The 27847-nt window shown below is 38.9% G+C and overlaps 1 protein-coding gene across 3 annotated transcripts in view; it reads right to left on the bottom strand.

Annotated features, from left to right (window-relative positions):
- RASGEF1B (RasGEF domain family member 1B) overlaps positions 1-27847 on the bottom strand; it is a 701629-nt gene that overhangs the window by 524934 nt on the left and 148848 nt on the right. For all 3 annotated transcript variants that reach the window (XM_070263619.1, XM_070263617.1, XM_070263618.1), the window contains one exon: positions 17096-17157. Coding sequence is in view for 2 of the 3 variants with exons in the window: in XM_070263617.1 (XP_070119718.1) it covers positions 17096-17157 (62 nt within the window). In the remaining variant the exon portion in view is untranslated. The remainder of the gene's footprint in view (positions 1-17095; positions 17158-27847) is intronic.

Below are 27847 nucleotides of genomic sequence, written 5' to 3'. Positions count from 1 at the left end.
CATGTGGTTTTATTCCTCATTTTGTTGATGTGGTGTATCACATTGATTGATTTGCAGATGTTGAACCATCCCTGTGTCCCTGGTATAAATCCCATTTGATCATGATGTATGATCTTTTTGATGTATTGCTGTATTTGGGTGCCAACATTTTGTTGAAGATTTTTGCATCTATGTTCATCAGCAGTATTGGCCTATAATTTTCCTTCTTTGTGTTGTCTTTGTCTTTCTTGGGGATGAGGGTGGTGCTGGCCTTGTAAAATGTGTTCGCAAATATTCTGTATTCTTCAACTTTTTGGAATAGTTTGAGAAGGATAAGTATTAAATCTTCTTTGAATGTTTGGTAGAATTCTCCAGAGAAGCCATCTGGACCTGGACTTTTATTTTTTCAGAGGTTTTTGGTTACTGTTTCAATCTCTTTACCTGTGATTGCACTATTCAGATTCTCTATTTCTTCTTGATTCAGTTTTGGGAGGTTGTATGAGTCTAAGAATTTATCCATTTCTTCTAGATTGTCCAATTTGTTGGCATATAGTTTTTCATAGTATTCTCTTATAATCCTTTGTGCCTTTGTGGTATCCATTATAATTTCTCCTCTTTCATTTCAAATTTTATTTATTTGAGGCTTCTCCATTTTTCTTAGTGAGTCTGGCTAAGGGTTTGTCAATTTTGTTTATCTTCTCAAAGAACCAGCTCTTTGTTTCACCGATCCTTTCTACTGTTTTATTGGTTTCAATTTCACTTATTTCTGCTCTAATTTTTATCATTTACCTCCTTCTGCTGACTTTGGGCTTTGTTTATTCTTCTTTTTCTAATTCTGTTAGGTGTAGTTTAAGATTGCTTATTTGACATTTTTCTTGTTCGTTAAGGCGGGCCTGTATTCCTATGAATTTCCCTCTGAGGACCACTTTTGCTGCATCCCATATGAGTTGGTATGGTGTATTTTCATTCTCATTTGTCTCCAGATATTTTTTTGACTTCTCCTTTAATATCTTCAGTGATCTACTGGTTGTTCAGTAGCATTTTGTTTAGTCTCCACATATTTGTCACTTTTCCATCTTTTTTCTTGTAGTTGATTTCAAGTTTCATAGCCTTATGGTTGGGAAAGGTGCTTGATATGATTTCAGTCTTCTTAAATTTATTGAGGATTGCCTTGTTTCCCAACATATGGTCTATCCCTTGAGAATGTTCCACGTGCACTTGAGAAGAATGTGTATTCAGCCGTTTTTGGATGGAGTGTTCTATATATATCTATTAAGTCCATCTGTTCTAGTCTTTCATTTAAATCCACTATGTCCTTGTTGACTTTCTGTCCGGATGATCTATCCATTGATCAAGTGGGGTGTTAAGGTCCCCGACTGTTATCATGCTGTTGTTAATATCTCCTTTTAGGTTTGTTAATAGTTGCTTTATGTACTTCGGTGCTCCTGTGTTGGGTGCATATATATTTATGTTTTATGCTTTCTTGGTGGAATGTCCCTTTTATTGTTATATACTGCCCCTCTTTGTCTCTCATTGCCTGTTTTATCTTGAAGTCTACTTTGTCTGATATAAGTATGGCAACACCTGCTTTCTTTTGTTTGCCATTAGCTTGGAGTATTGTCTTCCATCCCTTCATTCTGAGCCTCTGTTTGTCTTTAGAGCTGAAATGTGTTTCCTAGAGACAGCATATTGTTGGGTCTTGTTTTTTAATGCATCCTGCCACTCTGTGTCTTTTGATTGGAGAATTCAATCCATTTACACTTAGAGTGATTATTGATGTATGAGGACTTAATGCTGCCATTTTATCACTTGTTTTACGGTTGTTCTGTATTTCCCTTGTTTCTCATCCCATCTAATTCGGACTACCAATTCAATTTGGTAGTTCTCTATGATGGTTTTCTCTTTATTTATCATTTGTGTCTGTGTTCCGATTATTTGTTTTGTGGTTACCATGAGGTTTGTATAAAAAAATCTCATAGAAGAGATAGTCCATTTTCTGATATGCTCTTACTTCCTTAGCCTAAGCCAATTCCATCCCTTTTCTCTTCCCCTTCTAAGTTGTTGTTGTCACAACTTATTCCATCTTGTATTGTGAGTTTGTGGTTAAAATGACAAGATTACATTCATTTTTGATGTTTTCCTTCCCTTTTTCTTTAATGATATAATTAAGTGTTTGCTAACCTGTTCTGATGGAGAGCTGCAATTTTCTGATTTTGTCTGCCTATTTATCTCCTTGCATAAGGCTTTGTAAACCCTTTCTCTTTGTTTTTTTTTTCAGGTATGAGGGCCTTCTTGAGCATTTCTTGTCGGGGAGGTGGGTCTTGTGGCGATGAACTCCCTTTGCTTTTGTTCATCTTGGAAAGTTTTTACTTCGCCATGATATCTGAAGGATATTTTTGCTAGATAGAGTATTCGTGACTGAAAGTTTTTGTCTTTCAGAATTTTGAATATATTATACTACTCTCTCCTAGCCTATAAGGTTTCTGCTGAGAAATCCACTGAAAGCTTGATAGGGATTCCTTTGTAGGTTATTTTCTTCTGCCTTGCTGCTCCTAATATTTTTTCTTTGTCATTTACTTTTGCCAGTTTTACTACTATATGCCTTGAAGAAGGTCTTTTTACATTGATATAATTAGGAGTTCTATTAGCTTCTTTTACTTGTATTTCCAGCTCCTTCCCCAAGTTTGGGAAGTTCTCAGCTATTATTTCTTTGAACAAGCTTTCTGCTCCATTCTTCCTCTCTTCTCCCTCTGGAATACCTATGATAATTATATTGCATTTCCTAAGTGAGTCGCATATTTCTTCATTTCTTTTTAGTCTTAATTCTCTCTCCTCCTTCATCTGAAGCATTTCTATATTTCTGTCCTCCAGACTGCTAATTCTGCTCTCCATAATATCAGCTCTGTTATTCAGGGAGTCCAGATTTTTCTTTATCTCATCCGTTGTGTTTTTCATCTCCAACATTTCTGACTGGTTTTTCTTTATACTTTCAATCTCTTTTGTGAAGAATTCCTTCTGTTCATTAATTTTGTTCTTAGTTTCATTGAGCGGTCTATCTGTCTTTCTTGTAACTTGTTGAGTCTTTTCATGATAGCTGTTTTGAATTCTCTGTCATTTAGATTATAAATTTCTGTGCCTTCTGGATTGATTCCTGGGTGCTTGTCATTTTCATTCTGGTCTGTAGTATTAATATATTTCTTCATACTATTTGATGTTGTGGGTTTGTGCTTTCCCATAATGATAGTATATGGTTCCATCTTCCATCTGCCACCACCAGGGTGGGGTCAAGAGCTGTGTATTTGAGCCCACCAAGATCCCTGGCATCTGTGCCTGTCCTTTGTTTTTTTGTTGTTTTTTTTTTAAACTTTTTTATTTATTTATTTTCAGATGTACATCATAATATATTTTGTATTCTGTGTAGATTACATCATGTTCACCACCCAAAAACTAATTATAGTCCATCCCCTCACAGGTGAGCCTAATCACCCCTTTTGCCCTCCCCCCCTTCTCCTATGGTAACCACCAATCCAATCTCCAATGCTATGTTTTTGTTTGTCATTGTTTTTATCTTCTACTTATGAGTGAGATCATATGGAATTTGACTTTTTCCCTCTGACTTATTTCACTCAGCATAATACCCTCAAGCTCCATCCATGTTGTCACAAATGGCCAGATTTCATCATTTCTTATGGCTGAGTAGTAGTTCATCGTGTATAAATACCACATCTTCTTTATCCATTCATCCCTTGATAGGCACCTAGGTTGCTTCCATGTCTTGGCTATTGTGTATAATGCTGCAATGAACATGGAGATGCAAATATCTTTATGCCTTGGCATTTTCAAGTTCTTTGGATAAATACCCAGAAGTGGGACAGCTGCATCATATGGTAGATCTATGCTTAATTTTCTAAGGATACTCCATACTGCTTTCCATAGTGGTTGCACCAGTTTGCACTCCCACCAGCAGTGAACAAGGGTTCCCTTCTCTCCACACCCTCTCCAACATTTGTCCTTTCCTGTCTTGTTAATTATAGCCATTCTGACCGGAGTGAGGTGATACCTCATTGTATTAGTTTTGATTTGCATTTCCCTGATAGCTAATGATGTTGAGCACTTTTCATACGCCTGTTGGCCATCCGTATATCTTCTTTGGAGAAATCTCTGTTCAGATCTTTTGCCCATTTTCTAATTGGATTGTTGGTTTTTTTGTTGATGGGCTGTATTAGTTCTTTGTATATTTTGAATATTAACCCCTTATCTGATTTATGGTTTGCAAATATCTTCTCCCAATTGTTAGGTTGTCTTTTCGTTTTGTTGATGGTTTCCGTTGCTGTGCAGAAGATTTTTAGTTTCATGTAGTCCCATTTGTTCCTTGTTTCTTTTGCTTCCCTTGCCTGGTCAGACATGGGACTTGAAAATATGCTGCTCAGACTGATGTCAAAGAGCATACTGCCTATGTTTTCTTCTAGAATTTTCATGGTTTTGGGTCTTATATTCATGTCCTTAATCCATTTTGAGTTGATTTTTGTGCATAGTGTAAGGGAATGGTCTACTTTCATTCTCTTGCATGTGGCTGTCCAGTTTTCCCAACACCATTTATTGAAGAGATTCTCCTTCTCCATCATGTGCTCTTGGCTCCCTTGTTGAATATTAGCTGTCCATAAACGTGTGGGTTTACTTATGGGCTCTCGATTCTGTTCCATTAATCTGTATGTCTGTTTTTGTGCCAGTACCATGCTGTTTTGGTTACTATGGCTTTGTAGTATATTTTGAAATCAGGGAGTGTGATACCTCCAGCTTTGTTCTTTTTTCTCAGGAATCCTTTGGCTATTCGGGGTCTTTTGTTGTTCCATATAAATTTTAGAATTCTTTGTTCTATTTCTGTGAAAAATGTTGTTCGAACTTTCATAGGGATTGTGCTGAATCTACAGATTGATTTAGGAAGTATGGACATTTTAACGATGTTAATTCTTCCAATCCAAGAGCACAGAATATCTTTCCATTTCTTTGTGTCTTCTTCGATTTCTTTCAACAATGTTTTATAGTTTTCAGTGTACAGATCTTTCACCTCTTTGGTTAAGTTTATTCCTAGGTATTTTATTCTTTTTGTTGCAATTGTAAATGGGATTGTATTCTTAATTTCTCTTTCTGCTACTTTGTTGTTAGTGTATAGAAACACAACCGATTTTTGTATGTTGATTTTGTATCCTGCGACTTGACTGTATTTCTTTATTGTTTCTAAAAGTTTTTTAGTGGAATCTTTAGGGTTTTCTAGATATAAAATCCTGTCATCTGCAAAGAGTTACAGTTTCACTTCTTCTTTTCCAATGTGGATCCCTTTTATTTCTTTTTCTTGCCTGATTGCTCTGGCTAGGACTTCCAATACTATGTTAAATCAGAGTGGTGACAGTGGGCATCCTTGTCTGGTTCCTGTTCTTAGAGGGATAGCTTTCAGTTTTTCTCCATTGAGAATGATATTTGCTGTGGGTTTGTCATATATGGCCTTTATTATTTTGAGGTATTTTCCTTCTATACCCATTTTATTTAGAGTTTTTATCATAAATGGATGCTGTATCTTGTCAAATGCTTTCTCTGCATCTATTGAAATGATCACGTGATTTTTATTCTTCATTTTGTTAATGTGGCATAGCACATTGATAGATGTGCAGATGTTGAACCATCCCTGCATCCCTGGAATGAAACCCATTTGATCATGATGTATGATCTTTTTAATGTATTGTATTCGATTTGCTAGTATTTTGTCGAGGATTTTTGCATCAATGTTCATCAGTGATATTGGCCTGTAATTTTCTTTTTTTGTGTTGTCCTTGTCTGGTTTTGGTATCAGGATAATGTTGGCTTCATAGAAGGAGTTAGGAAGCCTCCCCTCCTCTTCAATTTTTTGGAAGAGTTGGAGAAGGATAGGTATTAAGTCTTCTTTGAATGTTTGGTAGAATTCATGAGGGAAGGTATCTGGTCCTGAACTTTTATTTTTTGGGAGACTTCTGATTGCTGTTTGGATCTCCTTACTGGTGATCGATCTATTCAAATTTTCTACTTCTTCTTGGTCCAGTTTTGGAAGGTTGTATGTTTCTAAGAATTTATCCATTTCGGCTAGATTATCCAATTTGTTGGGGTATAGATTTTCACAGTATAGTCTTATTATCTTTTGTATTTCTGAGGTGTCCATTGTAATCTCTCCTCTTTCATTTCTGATTTTATTTATTTGAGCCTTCTCTCTGTTTTTCTTGGTGAGTCAATCTAAGGGTTGGTCAATTTTGTTTATCTTTTCAAAGAACCAGCTCTTGGTTTCATTAATTTTTTTCTATTTTTTTTTTTAGTCTCTATTTCGTTTATTTCTGCTCTGATTTTTTTTATTTCCTTCCTTCTGCTGATTTTGGGCTTTGTTTGTTGTTCTTTTTCCAGTACCTTCATGTATACTTTTAGATTATTTATTTGGGACTTCTCTTCTTTGTTGAGGTCGGCCTGAATTGCTATAAACTTCCCTCTTAGAACTGCTTTTGCTGTATCCCACAGATTTTGGCATGTCATGTTTTCATTTTCATTTGTCTCCAGGAATTTTTTGACTTCTTCTTTGATTGCTTCATTGACCCAATCGTTGTTCAGTAGGATTTTGTTTAATCTCCACATTTTTGTGGCTTTTCTTGTTTTCTTCCTGTAGTTGATTTCCAGTTTCATATCTTTGTGGTCAGAAAAGATGCATGGTATTATTTTGAGCTTCTTAAATTTATTGAGACTTGTTTTGTGGCCTAATATGTGACCAATCCTGGAAAATGTTCCATGGGCACTTGAAAAGAATGTGTATTCTGTGGGTTTTGGATGGAATGTTCTGTATATATCTACTAAGTCCATCTGGTCTAATGTGTCCTTTAAGGCCAGTGTTTCCTTATTGATATTCTGCTTGGATGATCTCTCCACTGGTGTAAGTGGAGTGTTAAAGTCCCCTGCTATTATTGTGTTACTGTCTATTTCTCCTTTTATGTCTGTTAATAATTGCTTTATATATTTAGGTGCTCCTACATTGGGTGCATAGATATTTACAAGTGTTATATTTTCTTGTTGGATTGTTCCCTTTATCATTATGTACTGCCCGTCTTTGTCTCTTGTTACAGTTTTTGTTTTAAAGTCTATTTTGTCTGATATAAGTATTGCTACCCCTGATTTCTTTTCTTTGCCATTTGCATGGAATATCTTTTTCCATCCTTTCACTTTCAGTTTGTGAGTGTCTTTAGGTCTGAAGTGTGTCTCTTGTATGCAGCATATACATGGGTCTTGTTTTTTTATCCAGTTGGCCACCCTATGGTATTTGATTGGAGCATTTAGTCCATTGACATTTAAAGTAGCTATTGACAAATATGTATTTATTGCCATTTTGTCACTTTGTTTTTTCTGGGTGTTTTAGTAGTTCTTCTCAGTTCCTTTCTTTTTCTCTTGCTCTCTTCCCTTGTGGTTTGATGGCTATCTTTAGTAATATGTTTGATTTCTTTTGTCTTACTTTTTTTCTTGCTTGTTATAGGTTCCTGATTTGTGATTACCATGAGGATCCTATTTAATATACTATGCATGTAACAGTCTAGATTGAATTGATAGACTCTTTAGCTTGACCTCTTTCTAAAAGCTCTACTTTTTCACTCCCCTCCTCCCATATTATATGTTTTGCAAATCATATATAGTCTCTTGTTTAGTGTGTGTCTATCCCTTACCCTCTTATCATTGAAATAGGTGATTTTAGCACATTTGTCTTTTAAGCTTCATATTATCTTCACAGGTAGTTGATCTGCTGCCTTTACTATATTTTTACCTTACAAGTGATTTTATTGCCTGGTTTTTTGTTGTTGTTGTTTTGTTTTTTTGATAACTTTTTTTTATCTCTATTTGTGTTCATTGTTTTCCCACTTAAATAAGGCTCTTCAGCATTTCTTGCAGAACTGGTTTCTTGGTGATAAACTCCTTAAATTTTTGCTTGTCTGGGAAGCACTTTATCTCTCCTTCCATTCTGAATGACAACCTTGATGGATAGAGTAATCTTGGCTGTAGGTTTTTTCCTTTTAGCACTTTAAATATGTCATGCCATTCTCTTCTTGCCTGTAGGGTCCTGGCTGAGAAGTCTGCTGATAGCCTGATGGGCTTCCCTTTATATGTCACTTGTGGCCTTTCTCTTGCTGCTTTTAGGGTTCTCTCTTTGTTTTTAATTTTGGACATTTTAATTATAATATGTCTTGGTGTGGGCCTCTTTGGGCTTATCTTGTTTGGAGCTCTCTGTGCTTCCTGAACTTGGATGTCTGTTTCCTTCCTCATGTTAGGAAAATTTTCGTCTATTATTTCTACAAATAAATTTTATGCCCCTTTGTCTCTCTCTTCTCCTTCTGGGACACCTATAATCCAAATGTTAGCATGCTTGATATTGTCCCAGAGTTCCCTTAGACTGTTCTCATTCTGTCTAATTCTTTTTTCTCTTTTGTGTTCTGCTTGGGTGATTTCCTCTAGTCTTTCATCTAGCTCGCTGATCCGTTCTTCTGCTTCCTCTATTCTGCTGTTGAGTCCCTCTAGTGAATTTCTCATTTCCAGTATTCTATTCCTCATTTCTAATTTTTTTTATATCTTCCAGTTCTTTGCTGATGTGCTCACTGTGTTCATCAATTCTTCTTCCCATATCTGTGAGCATCCTCATGAAATTTTGTTTGAACTCTTTGTCTAGTAGGTCACTAGTTTCTGTTTCATTTAGTCCTTTTTCTGGGGTTTTGTACTGTTCCCTTGCTTGGAAAGTATTCCTTTGCCTCCTCATTATGCCTCTTTCTCTGTGCTTATTTCTATGTATTAGGTGAGTCGGCTATATCTCCTGATCTTGGAGAAGTGGCCTTACATATGAGATGCCTTATGAGGTCCAGCAGTGTGCTTCCCTCTCATTACCAGTCCATAAGAACCAGGAGTGACCCCTTGGTGAGCTACTTATGACCTTCTGCTGTGGCAGGGTTGCTTCCACTGCAGGTACCCAGGGAGTCTGATCTTTCCTTCCCTGGCCAGCTGTTTGTAAATCCAGTTTGGGGAGCCTCAGCACTGTTTGCTACAAAGTCTATCAGCACACTCCTATTGCAGTTTTCCTCTTAATTGGGTTGGTACCCAGTGTAGCTGGTTGCTAGGCTCAGGGGCATGCCATTGTGATACAAGGCTGTTGTCAGTTCTCTTAGGAGTGCAGCTGAGTGGGGCTGGCCCTAGGCAGGGGGCACTCAAATGTTTCAGGCTTTGGAAGGTGGGGCTGATCCTTTGTATGGCTATTTGTGAAGCACAGGTCTTCTGCCGCTGATAAGTCTCACCCCCCGCAGGACCACATACACTGTCAACACAGTCCTGGTCCGTGCACACTTCTCAACTTCCTGGAGTATACCCCAACACCACACTGCAGAGGCCTGCACCTGTCCACCAATGCCCCCCACAGTTCACCTGGTCCTCACACAGGCCCTGCCCCACAGAGGCAGATACCCTTGGATCAAGGCACCCAGTCAATGCAGGCTGAAAAGTAGCCTGAGGGCTTGCTGTTAGGTGGTGCCGGTCCCTAGGGCTGGTTGACTGCCCTGGCTGAACTGGATTAAATCTGTGCTCTAGTGGGCGTGGCAGACCCCTGGGCTAACAGGCCAAGGGAAGAACCTCAATGGCACCCACCAGGGTCTGTGTCAGCAGACCTGGACCAGCTCAGAACAACGGCCCCCACCAATGTCTCAGTCTCCAGAGAGATCCCTCCTCTCACCAAGATGCCCCCAGAGCCCACCAGGTGAGTCTCGTTTCAGCAAAGGACAGTCAGCCTTCTCTCTGGTGATTTTAGGTTGCTGCAATGAGTGAGTTTGTGCACAGGCCCTTTAAGCCCTGGGTCTTTTCAGCTTTCAGCCGATAGCTTTTCTTGGGGTATCCTGGCTGCAGTTAATAGCCAGCAAAGCCAGACAGTAAGACCCTGTCTCAGTTGGGCTGAGTCGGAAAGATGCTTATAGCAGTATCGACCTCACTCCTCCAGGGAGGGCTGTGTACCTTAGGGTGGCTCCCACCTCGCCAGCTGAGAAGCTCCGCTGCTCCTAAAGGTGGCTTTTTCCTCTCCAGAAGGAATTTCTGCCTCTTCTCCTTTGTCAGGACTGTCCCTTTTTGTGGGGGTTCTTTTTATCCAGTTTTCAGTTTTCAATCCGGGGTAATTGTTCCAAAAATTGTTTTAACGTGGTTGTGTTCATGGGAGGAGACAAGTTCAACCTCTGCTCACACCACCATCTTGACGAGACCCTGTGCCTGTCCTTTGGAATCTTTGCTGATAGGGCCTGTCTTGCAATCACCAGTTCACTCACTCACAGCTGCTGCTTTTCTAACATATGTTCAGGTGCTCTGGCCAACCGGCTGAGCTGGAGCACCTGGTGGGAGGAGGAGTGCTTTCTTTCACCTCTGTGATCCTGGGGGCATTCTCACTCTCTCCTCACTATCTGCTCTCCTGGGGTGCTGGCTTGATGAAGACACCCCCACAATAGCTTAGCAACCTCTGTATAGGGCTTTCCCACAGGCTGTGAGGGAACTTGGAGAGCAAAGGTGTTCCTGTGGAGAGCCACCCCTTCCCCCTCTTTTCTCAGAGCCATGCATGGTCCTGCATCCTGGGTTGTTGCCATTCAGGAGGGAGAGGAGATCCCCTTACCTTCTTCCAATTCCTCCAGGGGATCCAGCATCTCCACTTTCAGACGTATGGCTGTGTGGGTCTCTCAGACATCTTTTGTGTTGTGTGAATGTCCTCTGTTGGTTTATGAGTGTCCTTTTCATTGTATCTTAGGGGGAGAGTCTAAGGGAAGAGCTCACTCCACCATGATGCTGACGTCACTCCTTCTCCTATTCTTGGGGTTGGGAATTAAACTGACAGGTCAAAATCTGATTTCCCTCAAAACTCCTCCCCATCTATGATTTAACACTTTGTAAAGGCATTATTTATTATTATTATTATTGATATTGCACTAAATCATAAGGCAGCACTATATTTTCAAAGTTGGACTAAATCAAAAGATGAAGCTTAACTCTCCATTGGATCAAACTAACTCAGAAAGGACCTGAGGCGTTGACAAGTGTTCTAAAGAAATAAATGAAACACCAATTTATAAAACAAAATGAGCCAAAAGATGCCTCCATCTAAATGTGAATGGATTGTTTAAAAGGAAGTTGAGACCTGCCTTTGAAAGAAAAGTCCTATCTATGGCAGAAATCTCAACCCATGAAAGCATTTAGCACCTGCTATTATTGTAGTTTTTTAATATTCTAAACACTAAATTTGAAATTTAGAAATATAGAAAGAATGTAAACAAAGAAACAAAAACCTCATGATCTCAGCATCCAGAGACAACCCCTATTAGCATTTTGTATAATTTCCTTCTTTTTGTTTATTTTCTATGCAGTTTTTATTTAGTTGATTTCATATCACAAGTACAGCTTTTAATTCCTGAGGATATTTGGGGAAGCAGATGGGGACTCAGTTTTAACCTTAGCATATTAAAATAATAAATACTGGTGAGCATTTCTTACAAAAGGTTGACTTTCAGAACACATATCAGTTTAAATTCATTCATTTAACGGAGTTGACCCAAAGGAACCTAAATTTATTCAAATATTTCTTATAGAATTCCTTCAGGTTTCCTGATCTACATAACTTCATAAATTTCCCTAATGACAGGAAAATCCCAGTGAGGCTTACAGAATTCCAAAAAGTCAGGAGTAAGCAAAAAGGAAATTAAAAATTGTGAGGAAAAGGACATTAAACAGACTTTGTTCACTTGTTTTAATTAGTATAGCTGAATTTTAATTATCACAATTCTTCACCAGACACCAGTAAATGTGCTGAAACCATCTTGTAAAATTAACAAAGCTTTAACACCACAAGGCCTTCTTTAATTTTATTCTATTGTGCATTTGCAAACTAAAAAGTGATTTGAGCAAGAAAGCAGGGCATTTGGAGCAGGCAAGTAGAATAGGAGTTTTGCATCATTTATATCATTCATTTGACTGCAATCTCCATGAAGCCAAGGATGTATCTGCCTCATTTATTGAGATAGACATGGCATCTGGAATAGGTAGTAAGTGAATGAATGTAAAAATGGATGAACAACTGTATCTCTTGTCTCCTCAAAAGGGCTATAAAATTCCCAAAGGCAGGGATTATAAACTTTTATTTCTTCTTCATACACAAAACATCAGTAGAGGGTTGAATAATCAGGAATCAGTCAATACAAATATTCCTTAGCAAACACATTTTCTGGGGAGGAACAGCTTTCACCATCTGGCCGTACAAAGGACAGAACAGTCTAGACCCTAAATCCACGACACAACCAGTTAAATTAGTGCAATCCCAGGAACCGCAGAATTATGCTGTTTCTCCCCTCACTTCCACATGAAAAAGTAAAAATAAAAATAAAATTAAAATGGCAGAATTGTCCACTGAGTGTCTGAGAAATGTCTTGTTATTCTCTATGGCAACATATTGAGGTTAACACCAGGGACTACAAATGCAACTGGGGTCAAGGCCTGTATTCCCTAATCCATCCAAGCATTTCCACTTGCATCTTCTTATGTACATTTGAGTAGGTTTCTCTCTGTCAGGGGGATTATTTTATTTAAAGATACGAAAATTTGGGGGGATGAGGTAGAAAACTGCCTTATCTACGAAGGTCTCCTAATTCCAGCACTGTACCATCTGACTCCTGATTTGTTTCATTTCAGCTCTCAGAGACCACCATTGGACTAGACCGTGGATTATGCCACCAGCCTGACTCCTTGATTTTATCATCATCTGATTCTTAATATATTCACTAAATTTGACCTATTGCTTGACTGGGTTTGCCTCTGGGTTTGCTCTGACAGGCACATTAGTTTCAGATCCCATCCTCACTCTGATCCCTAACATCTCCCTAACCTACCACTCACAGCTGTGGTTGTCCCTCCCTGCCCGTTCACCTAGAACCATCAGCCTCCCACAACCACCTCTTGCTCACAGCCACAACCACAAACATGAGGTTCTGCAGAGAAGTAAGTTTACATTCCTGAAAATGAAAGGCTTTGAATTATTATGAAAGCGACACACACACATTTTAACAAAATTTATACAATACAGAAAACCACAAATTAGGATGTAAAGTGTCCTTATAATCAGACATACAAGAAGCAATCACTAATTTCTTACTGCGCAGTCTTGTGAGTTCCTTCCTAACTCAACATCTTAGTTTTGGCAGAAGAATTTTGTTTCATCTTTGTTATCCATCAATTTGGATTGAGAGTCACAAGAAGAAGTGACGACAGTGTTATGAGCACCTGATAGTCAATAAATAGTTTTTGGCACTAATTATAGAGTAAATCAATTGCCAAGAACAAAAGTATGAGAGATCTGTCACAATTCTACACCTGTTGTTTTCCTGGTTGAACATTTTGACTTCAATAACATTTTCAGTTAGAATGTTTATAGGTGACATACGAAGAGCATAAAGAGAGATGTAAGAATGCTTTGGCGTCATGGTTCGAATCCAGTTTTGCTTTGCTCCAATCAATTTTTTCAACTTACTGGGCTTCCTTCCTAACAATACAGATTTGATTCTCCCTATAACCTAGTTGAATTATAGGCCTTAGTTTTTGTAAGTGAAGTGCGACATGAATTTTAAGCCTTTCATAACTATGGCTATATCTGAAGTCAGATTAGTCTTTACAGTACAAAGAGATTTAAGAGAATCCCTCTATCCAAGTGCTTGCATTTCACAAACAAGGTTGAATTTTACATTTATGTATGAATACCTATAAGTCTTAGAGAAGTCAGATATAACCAATAGTTTCATTTCACCTCTGTACATGCACCTCTAATCAGACTTAAAACCTTGTTAGATTAATAACGAACTCTAAAAACGGAAGGGGAGACAGAAACATTATTAATAGATATAGGTGTTAGTCTTTCTTGCTGGAAACCAAAAACAGCATTCCGTCTTTTGTGTATGTTTCTAGATGTCTAGGGATGTGTGTGGGGATGTGTTGTATACATTTATACGTACTGTAGTAACCTTTAAGGAAACTATATAACCCCTCCCCCCAGCTAAAATCAATGTATATTAGAAAGTTTGGAGTGTAATCAACTCACCACCTCCCTTCAGGGAGTCACTGCAGGATGTAAAATAAAAGCACAAAGCTGTACCATTTTGCCTTTTTCTTTCAGGAACTAAATTTACATTACCCTTCTGCCATATGTTCAGGTAGCTTTCAATGGTACCTCATGCAGCTGTGTCATTGAATTCTCCAACCTTAATGAATAAACTAATTACAGTCTGAAATGAACTCTTGCAGACTAGTTATCTCCTGCCATAGATCAAGAAGAGAACTTTATTCCCACAACTATCTGCTAATTTGCATTAGCCATAAAAAAGCGCACCAGAGCATCCTTCCCTCTCCAGCTGGGCAGCCAGAGCTGCATCAATAGGATACTATGCCATTGGTATTAATTCTTCACCGTTCAAGTTTGTAGCAGTAAATTTGTCACTGCCACAACGATTCTCAAGTACAAATGCAACTAGGAAACTATTGATTTACTTGAATTGGATGGCAGCACTGCTATAATTGTTAGTTTCACTGCATTAAATTTTACAATTGAGCACCATTATTCATTTGAGTCTTGGAGTTCTGTTTGTTTACAAAATATTTCCAAAGAGAGGTCAAAATAAAGATTTGACTACTTAAAGTATTTAACGGAGTAAGAGTCACTTTATCAAATACAAATATAGCTAAATTGATGGCAAAAGTTATCAAGAAAACAAGCTCGGGAAAGAGAGACACTAGACGTAAATCAGCCTTCACTCTGAATTCAGCGTCTGTCCTCTGCTCCCAAAGTCTAGATAGGAGCCTGCTGTATCTGTTAATTATAACATGGGGTTAGATTCCAACTACATGGTTCTCACATGACTAACCTCATGGTGGCTTTGTCGTCAAATTAACTCTTTCTCACCAGCAGCAAGTCACAAAATTTTAAGAGACTGACTGTAGAGTGCCCCGGGCCCTTTGACTTCATTCTCCCTCAACATGCTTGCGTATTTTCCCAGTAGAGCTGTAAAATTGCAGAGTGAAAGCTGGGACAACCTATCATAAAAGTGAGAGTTAGGAGACCTGGATTGGTCCCAGTTTTGAGCATACTAGCTCTGGGACCCAGACTCAAACAGCTTCTACTTCCTTTTCCACCAGGTGGGGTGTAATGAAGCTCCATTAAGAACATGTAGAGGAGTGGACACCACATGCCTTTGAGGCTACATGCATTTAAGATGTCAGTGTCAATTTTTACTTGACCCCTCTGCCTAGGTCAGACCTCCTGCTGCTTATTCTATTCACAATGCATTCAGATCCTCTTAGACAGAACATTCAAAAACTATCATCATCATCAAAATGTGACATTTAGAATATATTTCAGTTTTCCTTTCGAGAGCTAAAGCATCTTCCCCTGCAGGATGTCCTACACCTCACAGAAGCACAAGGTTGTAAAGTAACTCAGGAGATCACAAAGTCCTGGTAGCAAATGAGATTAAATTGAAGCCATCCTGGCCAAAAAGTAGCTCTCAAATTTTCCTTAAAAGAATTAAATTAAAGTTGGAAAGTAGGACTAGAAAGAGTATCCTAATAATAGTATAATATTGAAAAGTAGGATTACTATTGTAGTAACTTCCATGTGTATAGGATGGCATAGTTTGCAAAGTGTTTCACATATATTTATTTCCTACTCAATGCCTACGTTATATAGTCCATCTGCATATTCTAATACCATGAGATGAAATTAATGGGTGTTTAGTTTTCATACAATACCTTCATTTTATTGATAGCATAAATCCAGATCTTTGCCTTCTATACTTCCACAATTTGTTTTCCTTCCCACATTTCTAACATCCTGAAATATACATTCCTGAACTACCTTCCATTTGTTTTTCAATTTTTCTCTAATTTAATTTCACCAGTAACCAAAAAAAATTTACAAGTGAATGTAGTATGACCAGGACTTAGACAGGAGTGGATTAAGCACTTGGTTAATTTGCCCAGTACCATGCTAGGCCACATCCTCTTGCAGACCCAAGGAACTCTCAAGGACTTACACACAGGCGCAGAGCTGTTCTCTGCTCCAATATAATATGTAAAAGCCAGCACAGATCTTCTGATGATTTAATACAATCTATTCTCTCTTCCCAAAAGAAAAATAATTTCAATATGCAACATAAATGACCTAAGGAGGCGCCATCTCCATCAGAAGTTTGCAGTTTCCTCCTCTAGGTCTCCCAAGTTAGCATCTTTCACCACGTTCTAAATCTTGTTCTGGAAAAAGAGTCCCTAGTTCTATCAGTCAGGATCCCAGCAGGAAACAGATGGCACACTCATACTGGCCCATTAGGAGATTGTTTACAAGGGTGTGGACAGGGCTTAAGATTTAGGGAAACTAGTAAGAAATAGAGCTATACAAGGGAGCTAGTAAGGTGAGGAGAGTGGGTTGAGGGGAGAGATTAACACCCAGGGCCTGAAAAGGGAAGGATAAGGCATGGGTTATCAGAACTCAGGGAGAAGAGCTTTATGGAAAGGTCCATGCCTCACTCCGGAGCTGTGGACTTTGAGAGAAGGAAACAGCCAACCTGTGGTGACCCAGCAAGGAAGAAGCCAGGGCTCCATTTGCCTCCCTCTCTTAGACGTCCTGTCAGTTCTCACCATTGGTCAACCCAACCAGAAGCCAGAGGCAAGGGGATCTCCTTAAGGTAATACTTAGAGGCCAGCTTCCTGGGCCTGGAGAAGAACAAAGAGAGGAGGTGCTGGAGGGGCAAACAGGCAGAGATCCAACAAAGCAAATTAGCCAAGAGAAGTCCATCAACAGTGGGTGGTGAGTTTTCTCAAATGTCACCGAGAAATAGTCAAATTCCTTTATATTTAAGTATTCTACATTGATATCAGACCATAATATTTCCCACGTAAATTATTTTCTTATTTTATGCACAACAATTAAGAATTTTAGAAGCTGGAGCGTCATGCAAGTAAAACAGATTCTTACAAAATCTGAGCTTGAAGGCAACTCAGCATTTGAATTAATCCTTACCTGCAGCAAACTCCACATCAAAGAGGTGGTCAATAGTGCTTTCAAAAAGTGGCCCATTAAAGCTGAAATTAAAAAAATAAAAAATAAATTAAAACGGCCCAGTTGTCCAGTCCACTGGCATCATCTCCGCCTGCATACCATCTGACATCGTTGTCCTCCTGACACTCTCTCATGCTTTGGTGTTCATATTGCTCTTTCCTGCGTCTCCTTCTCACTCTGACTGCCCTTTCTTATTCTTTGTTTCTGGCTTCTGTCATCCTGCTCCCAAATTAAACATCAGTGTTTCACAGGACTTGATCATTGCCCTGCTCTCTCCTTGTTCTGCATACTCTCCAGAGCAAACTCACCCACTCACGTGACTCACCGACATCTCCACAGCTGTCCTTTCCAAATGAACGACCGGCAGTCTTTTTCCTCTCCAATCTGTCTGCCTCACTGCTATTCTGATCACATCACTGCTCAGTTTAAAAACCTTCAATGGCTCCCAATTGTCTACGATAAGATTTCTGAGTATAGCATTGAAGTCCTTGAGGTCATATCCATATCCCACTCTCCAAGTCTCATCACCCACTACAAGGTAGAGGACGTGTACCTTACATTTAAAAAGAAAAAGATCCCACCACGTACTTTCACATACCTTTGCGTTTTCTCATGTTGTTTCCTTCCTACCCATAGCTTCTTTCCCTAATGAATTCTTACTCATCCTTCAAGGACCAATTCAAATGTTCCCTATTCTGTGATGCTTTCCCCAAACTTCCTAGGGAGAGTTAACAGGTCATAGTCCAACAAAACTATTATTATACTGTAATAGATTTAGCTTTTTACATATCCATCTCATCTGCTGGGTTGTGAGCTCTTTTAGGGGTAAAACCATGTCTCATTATTCTTTGACACAATGCTGAACATGAAGTAAATTGAAAGTACATATGTGCTAACTTACATATTCTCACAATCATGACAGTAAGTCCTACCTCTAGAAAGAAGAACCTGCTTGAACAAAAAAACCTTGAGTAGATGTAGAAAGGAGTTGATCTAAGATGTGCAAAGTCAACATTCATCAGTTAAGCCTGGGTTTTAGGCAGAATTAGCATAAAGGTCAAGAACATGGGCTCTAAGGCAAGACACTTTAGGTTAGGTTTGCCAGATAAAATACAGGACACTTATTTAAATTTTAATTTCAGATAGACAATGAATAATTTTTTAGTGTAAGTAGTCCCAAATATTGCAAAAAGAAGACAAGTATTGCACGAATGCATGGGTGTCATGTGTGTGTATGTATGTGTGCACACGAGTGTTTTTGTGTGTGTTTCCCCCGAATCTGGTGATTCTACCTAGGTTCAAATCTTGGTTCTACAGCTTCCTGGCTGTGTGATCTCAGAGAAATTAATTAACCTCTCTGTTCTTTGCTTTCTCATTTTTAAAGTTAGAATAATAAAAATGTACCTTATAGGATGGTTGTGAAGATTAAATGAGTTCATACACACATAAAGCACTTAGAACACTGCCTGTCTTATAACAAGTTCTCAATATTAACTACTGGCGCTACATAATGGCCATTATTATTATTACTAGAAGTTTAATCTTTGTCTTTTTTTTTTTTTTTGAGGAAGATTAGCCCTGAGCTAACATCTGCTGCCAATCCTCTTCTTTCTGCTGAGGAAGATTGGCCTTGAGCTAACATCTGTGCCCATCTTCCTCTATTTTATATGCAGGAAGGCTGCCACAGCATGACTTGGTAAATGGTGCATAACTCTACGCCTGAGATCCAAACCGGTGAACCCCAGGCTGCCGAAGCAGAGCATGCAAACTTAACCGCTGCACCACCAGGCCGGCCCCTATCCTTCTCTTAATGTTCATCTTATTAAGATAGGTTTTATATGCATCTTAATGCTTATCAATGATACTGAATGTTAGAAATGTCTTTCTTCTTCATTACTAACAACAAAAAATTCATCCATATGTACCAGACCGTACAGATATCTCTTCTACTGTTTATTAGGTTTACCACCAAAATGGTCCAAATCTTAAAAAAAAAAGAAAAAGGTAACTATGTGAGGTGATGGATGTGTTAATTAACTTGACTGTGGTAGTCATTTCACAAAGTATATGTATATTAAATCACCACGTCATACACCATTTAAAAAGTTATGTTGTACAACTTATACACAATTTGTGTCAATCATACCTCAATAAAGCTGACAAAATTAGTTGGTTATAAATAAATACATTTTGAATGAATTAATGAAAAAACATAGTTCAAATCCAAATGAAATAGCAAGAAATACCCTAAAGATCTTCATTTAAACAGAGATATGCTAGCTGAGAACAATGATTATGAATAACACAAGCCAAGCAGTTCCGCCTTAAATAATCTTAGATGTTTGTAGCACAATTCATTTTTTCAAGTCTCTGAAATGAGTCAAAAACTAACTGGTGAGAAATTCAACTGTATACAATATAGTTTAAAATTTTAGAGATTAAAAAAAGAACATGATACAAAGATCATGCTCTAATGTCACGGAATGAGAATCTCATTTTCAGTCATGAAAAAGAAAAAGAATTTTAAAAATTGATCATTTTCACCCATATGTAAATTTGTCAGCTCCATGACAGTAACGCATTAGGGTTATTATGCTGGACTTCAAACCCACCCTGATGGTGATCACTAAAACTCATCTCACAAGTTCACTAACCAAGAGCGATACTGTACAGATCACGAGAGCATGTGTCTATTTCTACATCATCCCTATTGTTTTGTCATTGCTTATCCAGTCAAATAGAATCCAAGTTCCCAACTAAAAGCACAGCCAAGTGAAGAGAGGAATATGTCAGGTAAGAAATGGCTCCACAAGCTGAAATGAATATGCTCTAGTGGGAAATACTGTCTCATGTATTACTATTAAAAACATGCGCGCACACACACACGCAGTGGCACATCTCAAAGCAATAAAGGGCCTGCAGAGAAGGAAGGTAAAATATGCTTGCTGAGCAATCATTACTGAACAGGGGGGAAGCCTGAAATCAACAAAGGACCAGTCATGGGAAATTTATAAGTTAATATCGGTCACACCTGCAAATTACTACAGTGAGACCCCTGACCAAATCCAGAATACCACTTAAATGGATTTGGTGAGATAGTTATACAGCCCTTGGAGTCATTGAAATGCTCTGAATCTAAGCTTGTCAGTTATCCCAATTAAGTGCAGTGGAAGTAATATCCATCACAGTGCAGATGAAGCAAATTTAACTGCACCATTCGAGAACAGGGTTTTTCTTGGAATCTCTACTGCATTTATTCACACAGCTTGTGATTCAGGATGCAAATTTATTGTTTGTATTTAATGGCCAATCGGGATTTTTTTTTCTCATTGCTTAAAAATAACAAGACTCTCACATGCCTTAGGAAACCCCAAACACAGAACATTCCACTGGTACCTTCTGGGAGTTTAGCAAAGCATGTATTTTGAGCTGCTCTCCAAAATAACCCCATTTGAGTGACAATTTACACACATGTCACATCTTTTCATTTCCCTTGTTTTCCTGGAAAAGGTCAAAGCCATCAAGCCGACATGCTTAGCCAGAGTCAGGGAGAGTCATCATTTCACAACCGTGAAGTGGAACTCACACAGCAAATGAGGCTAATCATTCAGCACGTACAAGGAAAAGAGATTATGAGATCATAATTTTCTCACCAATTGAGAATCACTGTGCATTCAAATAGAAATTAATAGGAAAAAATTCAGAATACTTACCAAGAAAATAAGAGCACTAAATAAAAGGATCTGTCATCTGGGAAGTGACTTTCCATTTCAAGCAAAACAGAAAGCTCTCAGATACACAAAAGATAAGACAGCAAGAAAGCAAACCATCCTGAAAACAATTTAACTCTCTCCCTTTATTCTCAAAATATGAGTTATGACACAGAATGCCCTGAATGGCCTTGCAGATGCCACTCACCTGGAAGCAGTAGCACTCTTTTTGGCTGGCAAGTGGGAAATAATTCTGCTTTCCTTTATTTGGCTACAAATATAGATGCTCTATTCCTAAACATGTCAGTAATGCCGTTGTAAAGACTGATGAGGTTAACTAATGGGAGCACACTGATGTGCACCTGCATTTTAAAACCTTGTAAAAATTCTGCTTAACTTTTTCCGGATGAGCATCTCTCAACAAAAAAGATTCTTTAATGATGTAGGAAGAAAAGATTCTTTCTTAGCTTTGATGCATTCAGGAGAGCCTAGACAGAATTCATTTGTCCATGGAAGAAATATATAATAGATTTTAGAGAAATTCTACTAAATCCCAAAATTATATTCTAATGAGGATGGATTCTGTTAAAGAAAAGGCTGGGTGGCCGTTTTGCTCAGCCAAGCACCCTGGTTGGTGTTGGATATGCAAAGGTTGTCCATAGGGGTGAGTTTGGGAGTGGGGGCTTGAGAGAGTTGAGGCTTTCCGAACAAAAGAGTGAGAAGAATTTGGAGTACCTGAGAGAAAACTTGGAGAGATGGCTGAGACAAAGGAGATAGGGGAGCCAGCAAGATGGAGAGAGGCCAGCGAGTGGCTTGACCAGCAAGACATACCCCTGTGATGGCGGCACCAAAAATACCTTTAAGGACAGGAATGTTTAATACACGACTGTAATTTGTATTCTGTGATGTGTGATGTGGCAATGTGACTCCTGCCTTTTGATTCCACAATCCTCTGTAAAGATTCTGACTAATGAAACAACTCCTTGTTGCTGGAGGGATCAAGAAGGGGCCTGCCATACAGAACAGAGACAAAGGACCATTACAAGACACAGAGCTGAAAAAAGGGATTCCCCCAGAAGCAACCCTGGGAAGGTAAGTTGCCCAGGATTTGTAGAAATTTTAGAAAGGGCATTGGACGTTCCAGGGGATGTAGAAAAGGGTTTGAGTCATCTTATGAAAATCTCCACGGGCAGAGCAACCAGCTGATCTAGGTACATCTAGGTACAGATGTTTAAATCATTCTTGCAGCTTCACCTCCTAGCTGAATATCTATTCTGTGCTTTAATTCTGGCAGGAATTCTCTCTTTGCATAGTCCCCTGCTCCCTACCTTAGAACTTAATTAAGCTAAATACCCTGAGCCATAATCTATTCACCAGTTGTTAGCTCTACACTTTTAAAGTGTAACTGTCACCCAGACCACTAATCAGTGGCACACACAGGCAAGCCCCAATGTACCCACACACTAATTCCAAAGGTACACTTCGAAGTCCACTGGTTAGAACTGGGAGCACATTTTTCCCATAGAAGTAATATAATGAATCAAATGTTCTCAAACTTTAATGCACAAATGAATAGCATAGAAGGCTTGTTAAAAATAGATCCCTGACCTCTACCACCAGAGATTCTGGTTCTGGGATGGAATCCAACAAGCAGCAATTTGATTAAACACCCAGGTGATTCTGATGCAACTAGACTTTGGAAAATAGCATTGTTAGTAGTGATAAGATTTTCTTGATACCCCCACAAAAGCTAATTTAACTCATAATATACCTGAAATAGGAGAAATGATAATTTTCAGCTTTGAATACCCCCTCCCCTTAGTCTCAGACCCTTAGGCTAAAAGCCCAACAGGTCTGAGCATCGAGAAAGCTGGTGTGAGGTCTGATGAACCCAGGAGGCAGCCCCTCTCCTAGGCGCTGAGTAAGTGGAGCGAGACAGCAGCAACTGTCATATAGAAGGGTTGCCCGTAATTCACATTTTTTCCTCCTGAACTTGTCACCCCATACAGAATTCTATTTAAGATCCTAGTGGCTCAAAATAATTAAGATAGGTCCCTAACTTACTTCACTTACAGTCAAGCAATAAAATTGAGAAAATCTAGCTCCATTAATTTCTGTATGATGATAATATTTCCAGAAGAGCATAGCTTATTTGGGGGGTTTTTACCCATAGAAATTAATTGAAAGTAATATTCAATTACAGAATCCAAGAACCAAAACAAAGACTGAATTAAATGTTTTCTTTGTGAATAGGAAAATACACCAATTGGCTTATGATATAGAAGCACTCCCCAACATAGTGTCAAAGTGATAAAGAAAAATAACATAAAGGACAAGAATTGTTCTAAGTGGCTGAAAGATTTCAGAGATCCTTTGCGTGATGGCCTGCCAGAATCTTAGTCTAGCAAAGGTTGCTAAAAGACACTAGACATGAACAGGCCTTTTTAACTTTAAAAAAAATCCATCAAGCTTATAGCAGAGTAACTTCTAGACCTTGAATGACACAACATGACAATTTTATTGGCTGACCTTTCAAAAGAGAGAAGATCTAATTAGACACTCTGATGTGCAGGTTCTGAATTATGATGAGCAAGCAGGGGTCTCTAATCCCCCCACTGTTGCAGCTAAACATTTGGGAGTAATATTGCTAATTAAAATGCAGCATTCCAACCTGAAAGCAGAACTCCCTGCTCTGGTCCACGTTGATCGAGCCTGCTGTTCCTGAGACGTCTCCCCAACACACTACCTACTATTTTCCACCACAGAGATTCCTCTCATTACAATTTTCAATGTATTTCTATAACAGATGCAACGTGTTTACTTGGGTGTCTGGAGACCGAATCTCTTCAGGTGGGTAATCATTTGAATGAGGAAAGTCAAGAAATCACTGTAATCCCCACCTCACCTCCTGCACAAAATAAATTCCATGTAGATTAAAGATTTAAAGCTAAAAAATAAATCCGCAAAATACTAGGAGAACAAATGAGCATATTTGCTACAGAGTTTATAAGAGTAAAAATCTGGCAAACGTTTTTTTAAACCTATCAATCAGTAAGGGAATATGAAAACATAAATTATGGTTTATTTATGCAGTGGAATAATATGTGCCTACTAAAACAGCTCTTTAAAAGGAGGAGGTGGAATTCCATATTCTGACATAGAAAGATGTCTATGACATTGATGATTAAAAAAGGAAATTAGAGTAAAATACATGTTAAACAAAAAAACAAAAACAAAATATCTGTGTGTGCACGCATAAGAGAAATCCCAGAGAAAAAAATGCGCAAACCATTAATATTTCTTCTAAGGGTGAGAACACGTGACATCATCTCTTTATATACTTTATGCCTTTTGGTATAGTTCGGATTTTTGCTACAAGAAAGGACAATGGAGTTACATCATTAAAACCATTTAAATTGGTAAATTCCACCCTGCCCAGAGCAAAAAGAGAGAGAGAAAAGACATATTTAAGTAGTGCAATCATGGTTAAAACTGTAGAGCAAAGCAGCTAAGAGCAGGAGCGCTCGAGCCAGGCTGCCTGAGTTCAAACTCCAGCTCTGCCACTTTCTAACTGTGCGAGTCACCTGACCTCCCTGGGCTTCAGTTTTACTTTTTAAAATATGGGTATAATAATAGTAAACACTTTCCAGGTTTGTTGTTAAGAATTACATGAATTAATACATGCAAAGTGCTTAAAAGAGTGGCCAATAGCCTGTCTTTAATAAATACTAATTTTATTATTATTATTCCACTAAAGGAGTGGATGCACCACATTTTTTCCCTTAGTTGGCTCAGTTTTTATGGCTCTCATAGTGTGAACATCTTACTGGGTTCCACAGGATTACAGTATTTAAAGATCTATATTTCTGATACAACATGACCCCTACACCCAAGTCGATGACTTTTAGCAGTCAGTCAAAAAGTAAGGGTTTGTTTCAATGCCAGTGGAAAAGCCAGCTGTGTTAGATTTACTGAAAGACAGTCAGTCTTCATTGTAGAGATGGCCATGTATACTTAGTCTATAAGCAATTTAAGAGAATTTCAAGAGTGATTTTGTCTATTTTCGATTTTTTTTTACATGCTGGCTTTAGAGTTTAGCCACAGGATAGAATATAATTACTTCTTAAAATTGAAGAAGCAATAAACTCCCCAAGTTTGGTATATCACATATACAAAAACCGTCAAGACTACCAGACCTTTCACATTGCCTAAAATGACCTCTTCTTAACATTTCTCTTGTACATTTTTATGCTACAAGGGTTTCTGATTCTTCTATCTTGAATTATTTTGTACTTCGGCTTGGTTAAGGAAGGAAGGGTGCCTGTGGAGAAGAAAAACTACAAAATTATAATCTCTGAGAAAAGGCATCCCAGTGCTGGTGCTGGCAGCTCTGTGGCCTGGGAACCAGCCCTCCTGATAACAGGGCCTCATCACCAGGCATTGGCATCGGGCTTCCTGGGCACAGGTATTGGCTGGTACCAGCAACAGAGGTACCAGCTTCAGCAATGCCTTCAGTGGACATCAGCCATATAGGAGCCACTGTCAAAACAAGCAGCAAAAGGGACATTGCCACAGTGGGCCAGAGCAGTTGCCACAAAATAGACAAGGTGCCAGCCTATAGCATCAGAGTAAATGCTGCAAGATGAATGAAAAAGACCCAGTACTTGGAACATAATTTGCAAGTCCCCAGAGATTCATTGGAGGTATTGGAATGCGGCTTGAGTTCCCATGGGAGTTTTGGATATGTTAAAGGGCAGAATGTTAAATTTGGCAATGAACTTGGATCTAGGACTTGAAAGAGTCCACAGTATGCTCTATATGAAAGCAGGGCAGAGGGGAATCCTGAAACGATTTCAGTGACTGCTCCAGTTAGTGGAAAAAACACCCATTTTGTGAGGGAATTGTACGCTACAGAGGGGTTGGCAGATCTGGGGATTCTTGAATATCTCCAGACAGGTCCTCAGAAATGTTAAGGGTCTTCTTTAGGCCCAGAGAAACCTGGCATTCAGGCCTTTGATCATCCAACAAATATTTGTGCCAGGAATTGTAAAACCATACTGAAAAGATTCTGCAAGAAGCTCCCTTGGGGACACCCGGAAGAACCTGGAACAGTAGGTGCCCCGATCAAGAAAGGCTGGAATATTCAAAAGCACCCAACCACACTGCCTGGTCCGCAGATCCAGACCGTGTATGAACATCAGCGGACTTGCTCCTCAGTCTTCAGCCTCACTCACAACCTTCCTCCAGACTCTTAAAAGATGTATTTATTTTAATGTATCCATGTGGAAAAGCCCTTATAAGGATATAAGCAAACTTTATTTTGAGTTTTATTTTTTAGTATTACTTTGAGTTTTATTGAACTACTGAAGCAAGAGAGAACACCATGCAAACTCTGAAACAGTGTCTCATGAGGGAAAGTGAGTGTCCATTCTTCATAGCTGGCAGGTTGGGCTTAGAGTTCTTACTTAGGATATCAGAAGCAGGTGCATCCTTGGATTGGTTGATTTCTTAAGCTGAGGGTCAACGCAAGCAAGGAAATGTTCTGAGCAAGAAGCAAGGCGTTCTTAGGTTGTCATTGCAGAACTGGTGAGAAAGTTGTTCCATTTCTCACTCTTGAATAATAATAATGATAATGATAATAAAGTCTGTGCATTGTAGACAAGAACTAGAACAGTCACTCCCATCAATTATTCTACACTTTATTTTATTTATTTATTTATTTTGAGGAAGATTAGCCCTGAGCTAACATCTGCCGCCAATCCTCCTCTTTTTGCTGAGGAAGACTGGCCCTGACCTAACATCTGTGCCCATCTTCCTCTACTTTATATGTGGGATACCTACCACAGCATGGCTGTCAAGCAGTGCCATGTCCACACCCGGGATCCGAACCAGCGAACCCCGGGCCGCCAAAGCAGAATGTGTGTACTTAACCACTGTGCCACCAGCTGGCTCCTCTATACTTTATTTTTCATTTTAGATTTTAAGTATCCAGAAGACAGATCTGAGCCTCTTTCTTAGTACATTGCCTAGAAAGCCACCACATGCAATTATATATTTATCAGGGCTTTTAAATTTAGCTTGCAACGAATGTAGTTCGGATCAGCCCTGCCAAGGTCTCTCTGACAGTTCATATGAAGATCTCTGAGGGATCTTGCAAAGGAGAAGGCAAAATGTTCTAGACTAAGTTACTTCTTTAGGACTCATCTAACTTGAGGGATCTGTAATAAAACATGGTACAATGTACAGCTGTGCTATATTTGCATAAAATGAAGACCCTCCCTTGCAAACTTACTAGAGAGGGCAATCATGGGAACCAGAAATGGAGGCTCTGAATTCACTGTAACACAGGGAAGCAGAAGAAGAAAAAGGTGAAGAAACAAGTGGCAATCGACACTGATACGGAGCCCCAAAGTGCTTATCCATCATCAGCATGGACCATCCTTCCACCACCACCCAGGCAGGGTCCCCCTTCCCCGCACACATCTCAACTTACATGTGAATTCTTCGGATGTTTTCTCCATTTCTTTATACTTTCCAGTATTAGTGAACCTACTTCTTCCATATTAAAATATTTGGGGAATGCTAGATGTGGATTTGAACTTGGGACATCTAGACTACGGAATTTGTATAATCATTTTTAATGAAATCTTGTAAGACCTCAGATATCTCCACCCCATTTGGCTGGATCTTAAAACTCCAAGACAGGAAGTTTTCTAAATCAATAAATAGCAGATTGCTTATCCAGTGTGAGTTAAAGAGAAAAATGCAATGATCCATTTCCCTGGCCCATCACCCCAGGAAAGTCATCTGTCTGCAGTGATGAGGTGAGGACACTGGACAGAAGGCCCGGCAGGAATAAAGGATAAACACCAAGCAATTCTAAGTCATTTGAATAGAACATGAGCCATATTTTTAATGCTTTCTGTGTTAATCATTCCTAAAGGCTAGAGGGATGGATCCCCCAGCAGTACCACAGGCTTACCGTTTAATAGCTCAGGGTTTT

The sequence above is a fragment of the Equus caballus genome, chromosome 3 (genome assembly GCF_041296265.1).
Source record: "Equus caballus isolate H_3958 breed thoroughbred chromosome 3, TB-T2T, whole genome shotgun sequence".
In the NCBI taxonomy this organism is placed as follows: domain Eukaryota; kingdom Metazoa; phylum Chordata; class Mammalia; order Perissodactyla; family Equidae; genus Equus; species Equus caballus.
This window is presented reverse-complemented; position numbering and strand designations above follow the sequence as displayed.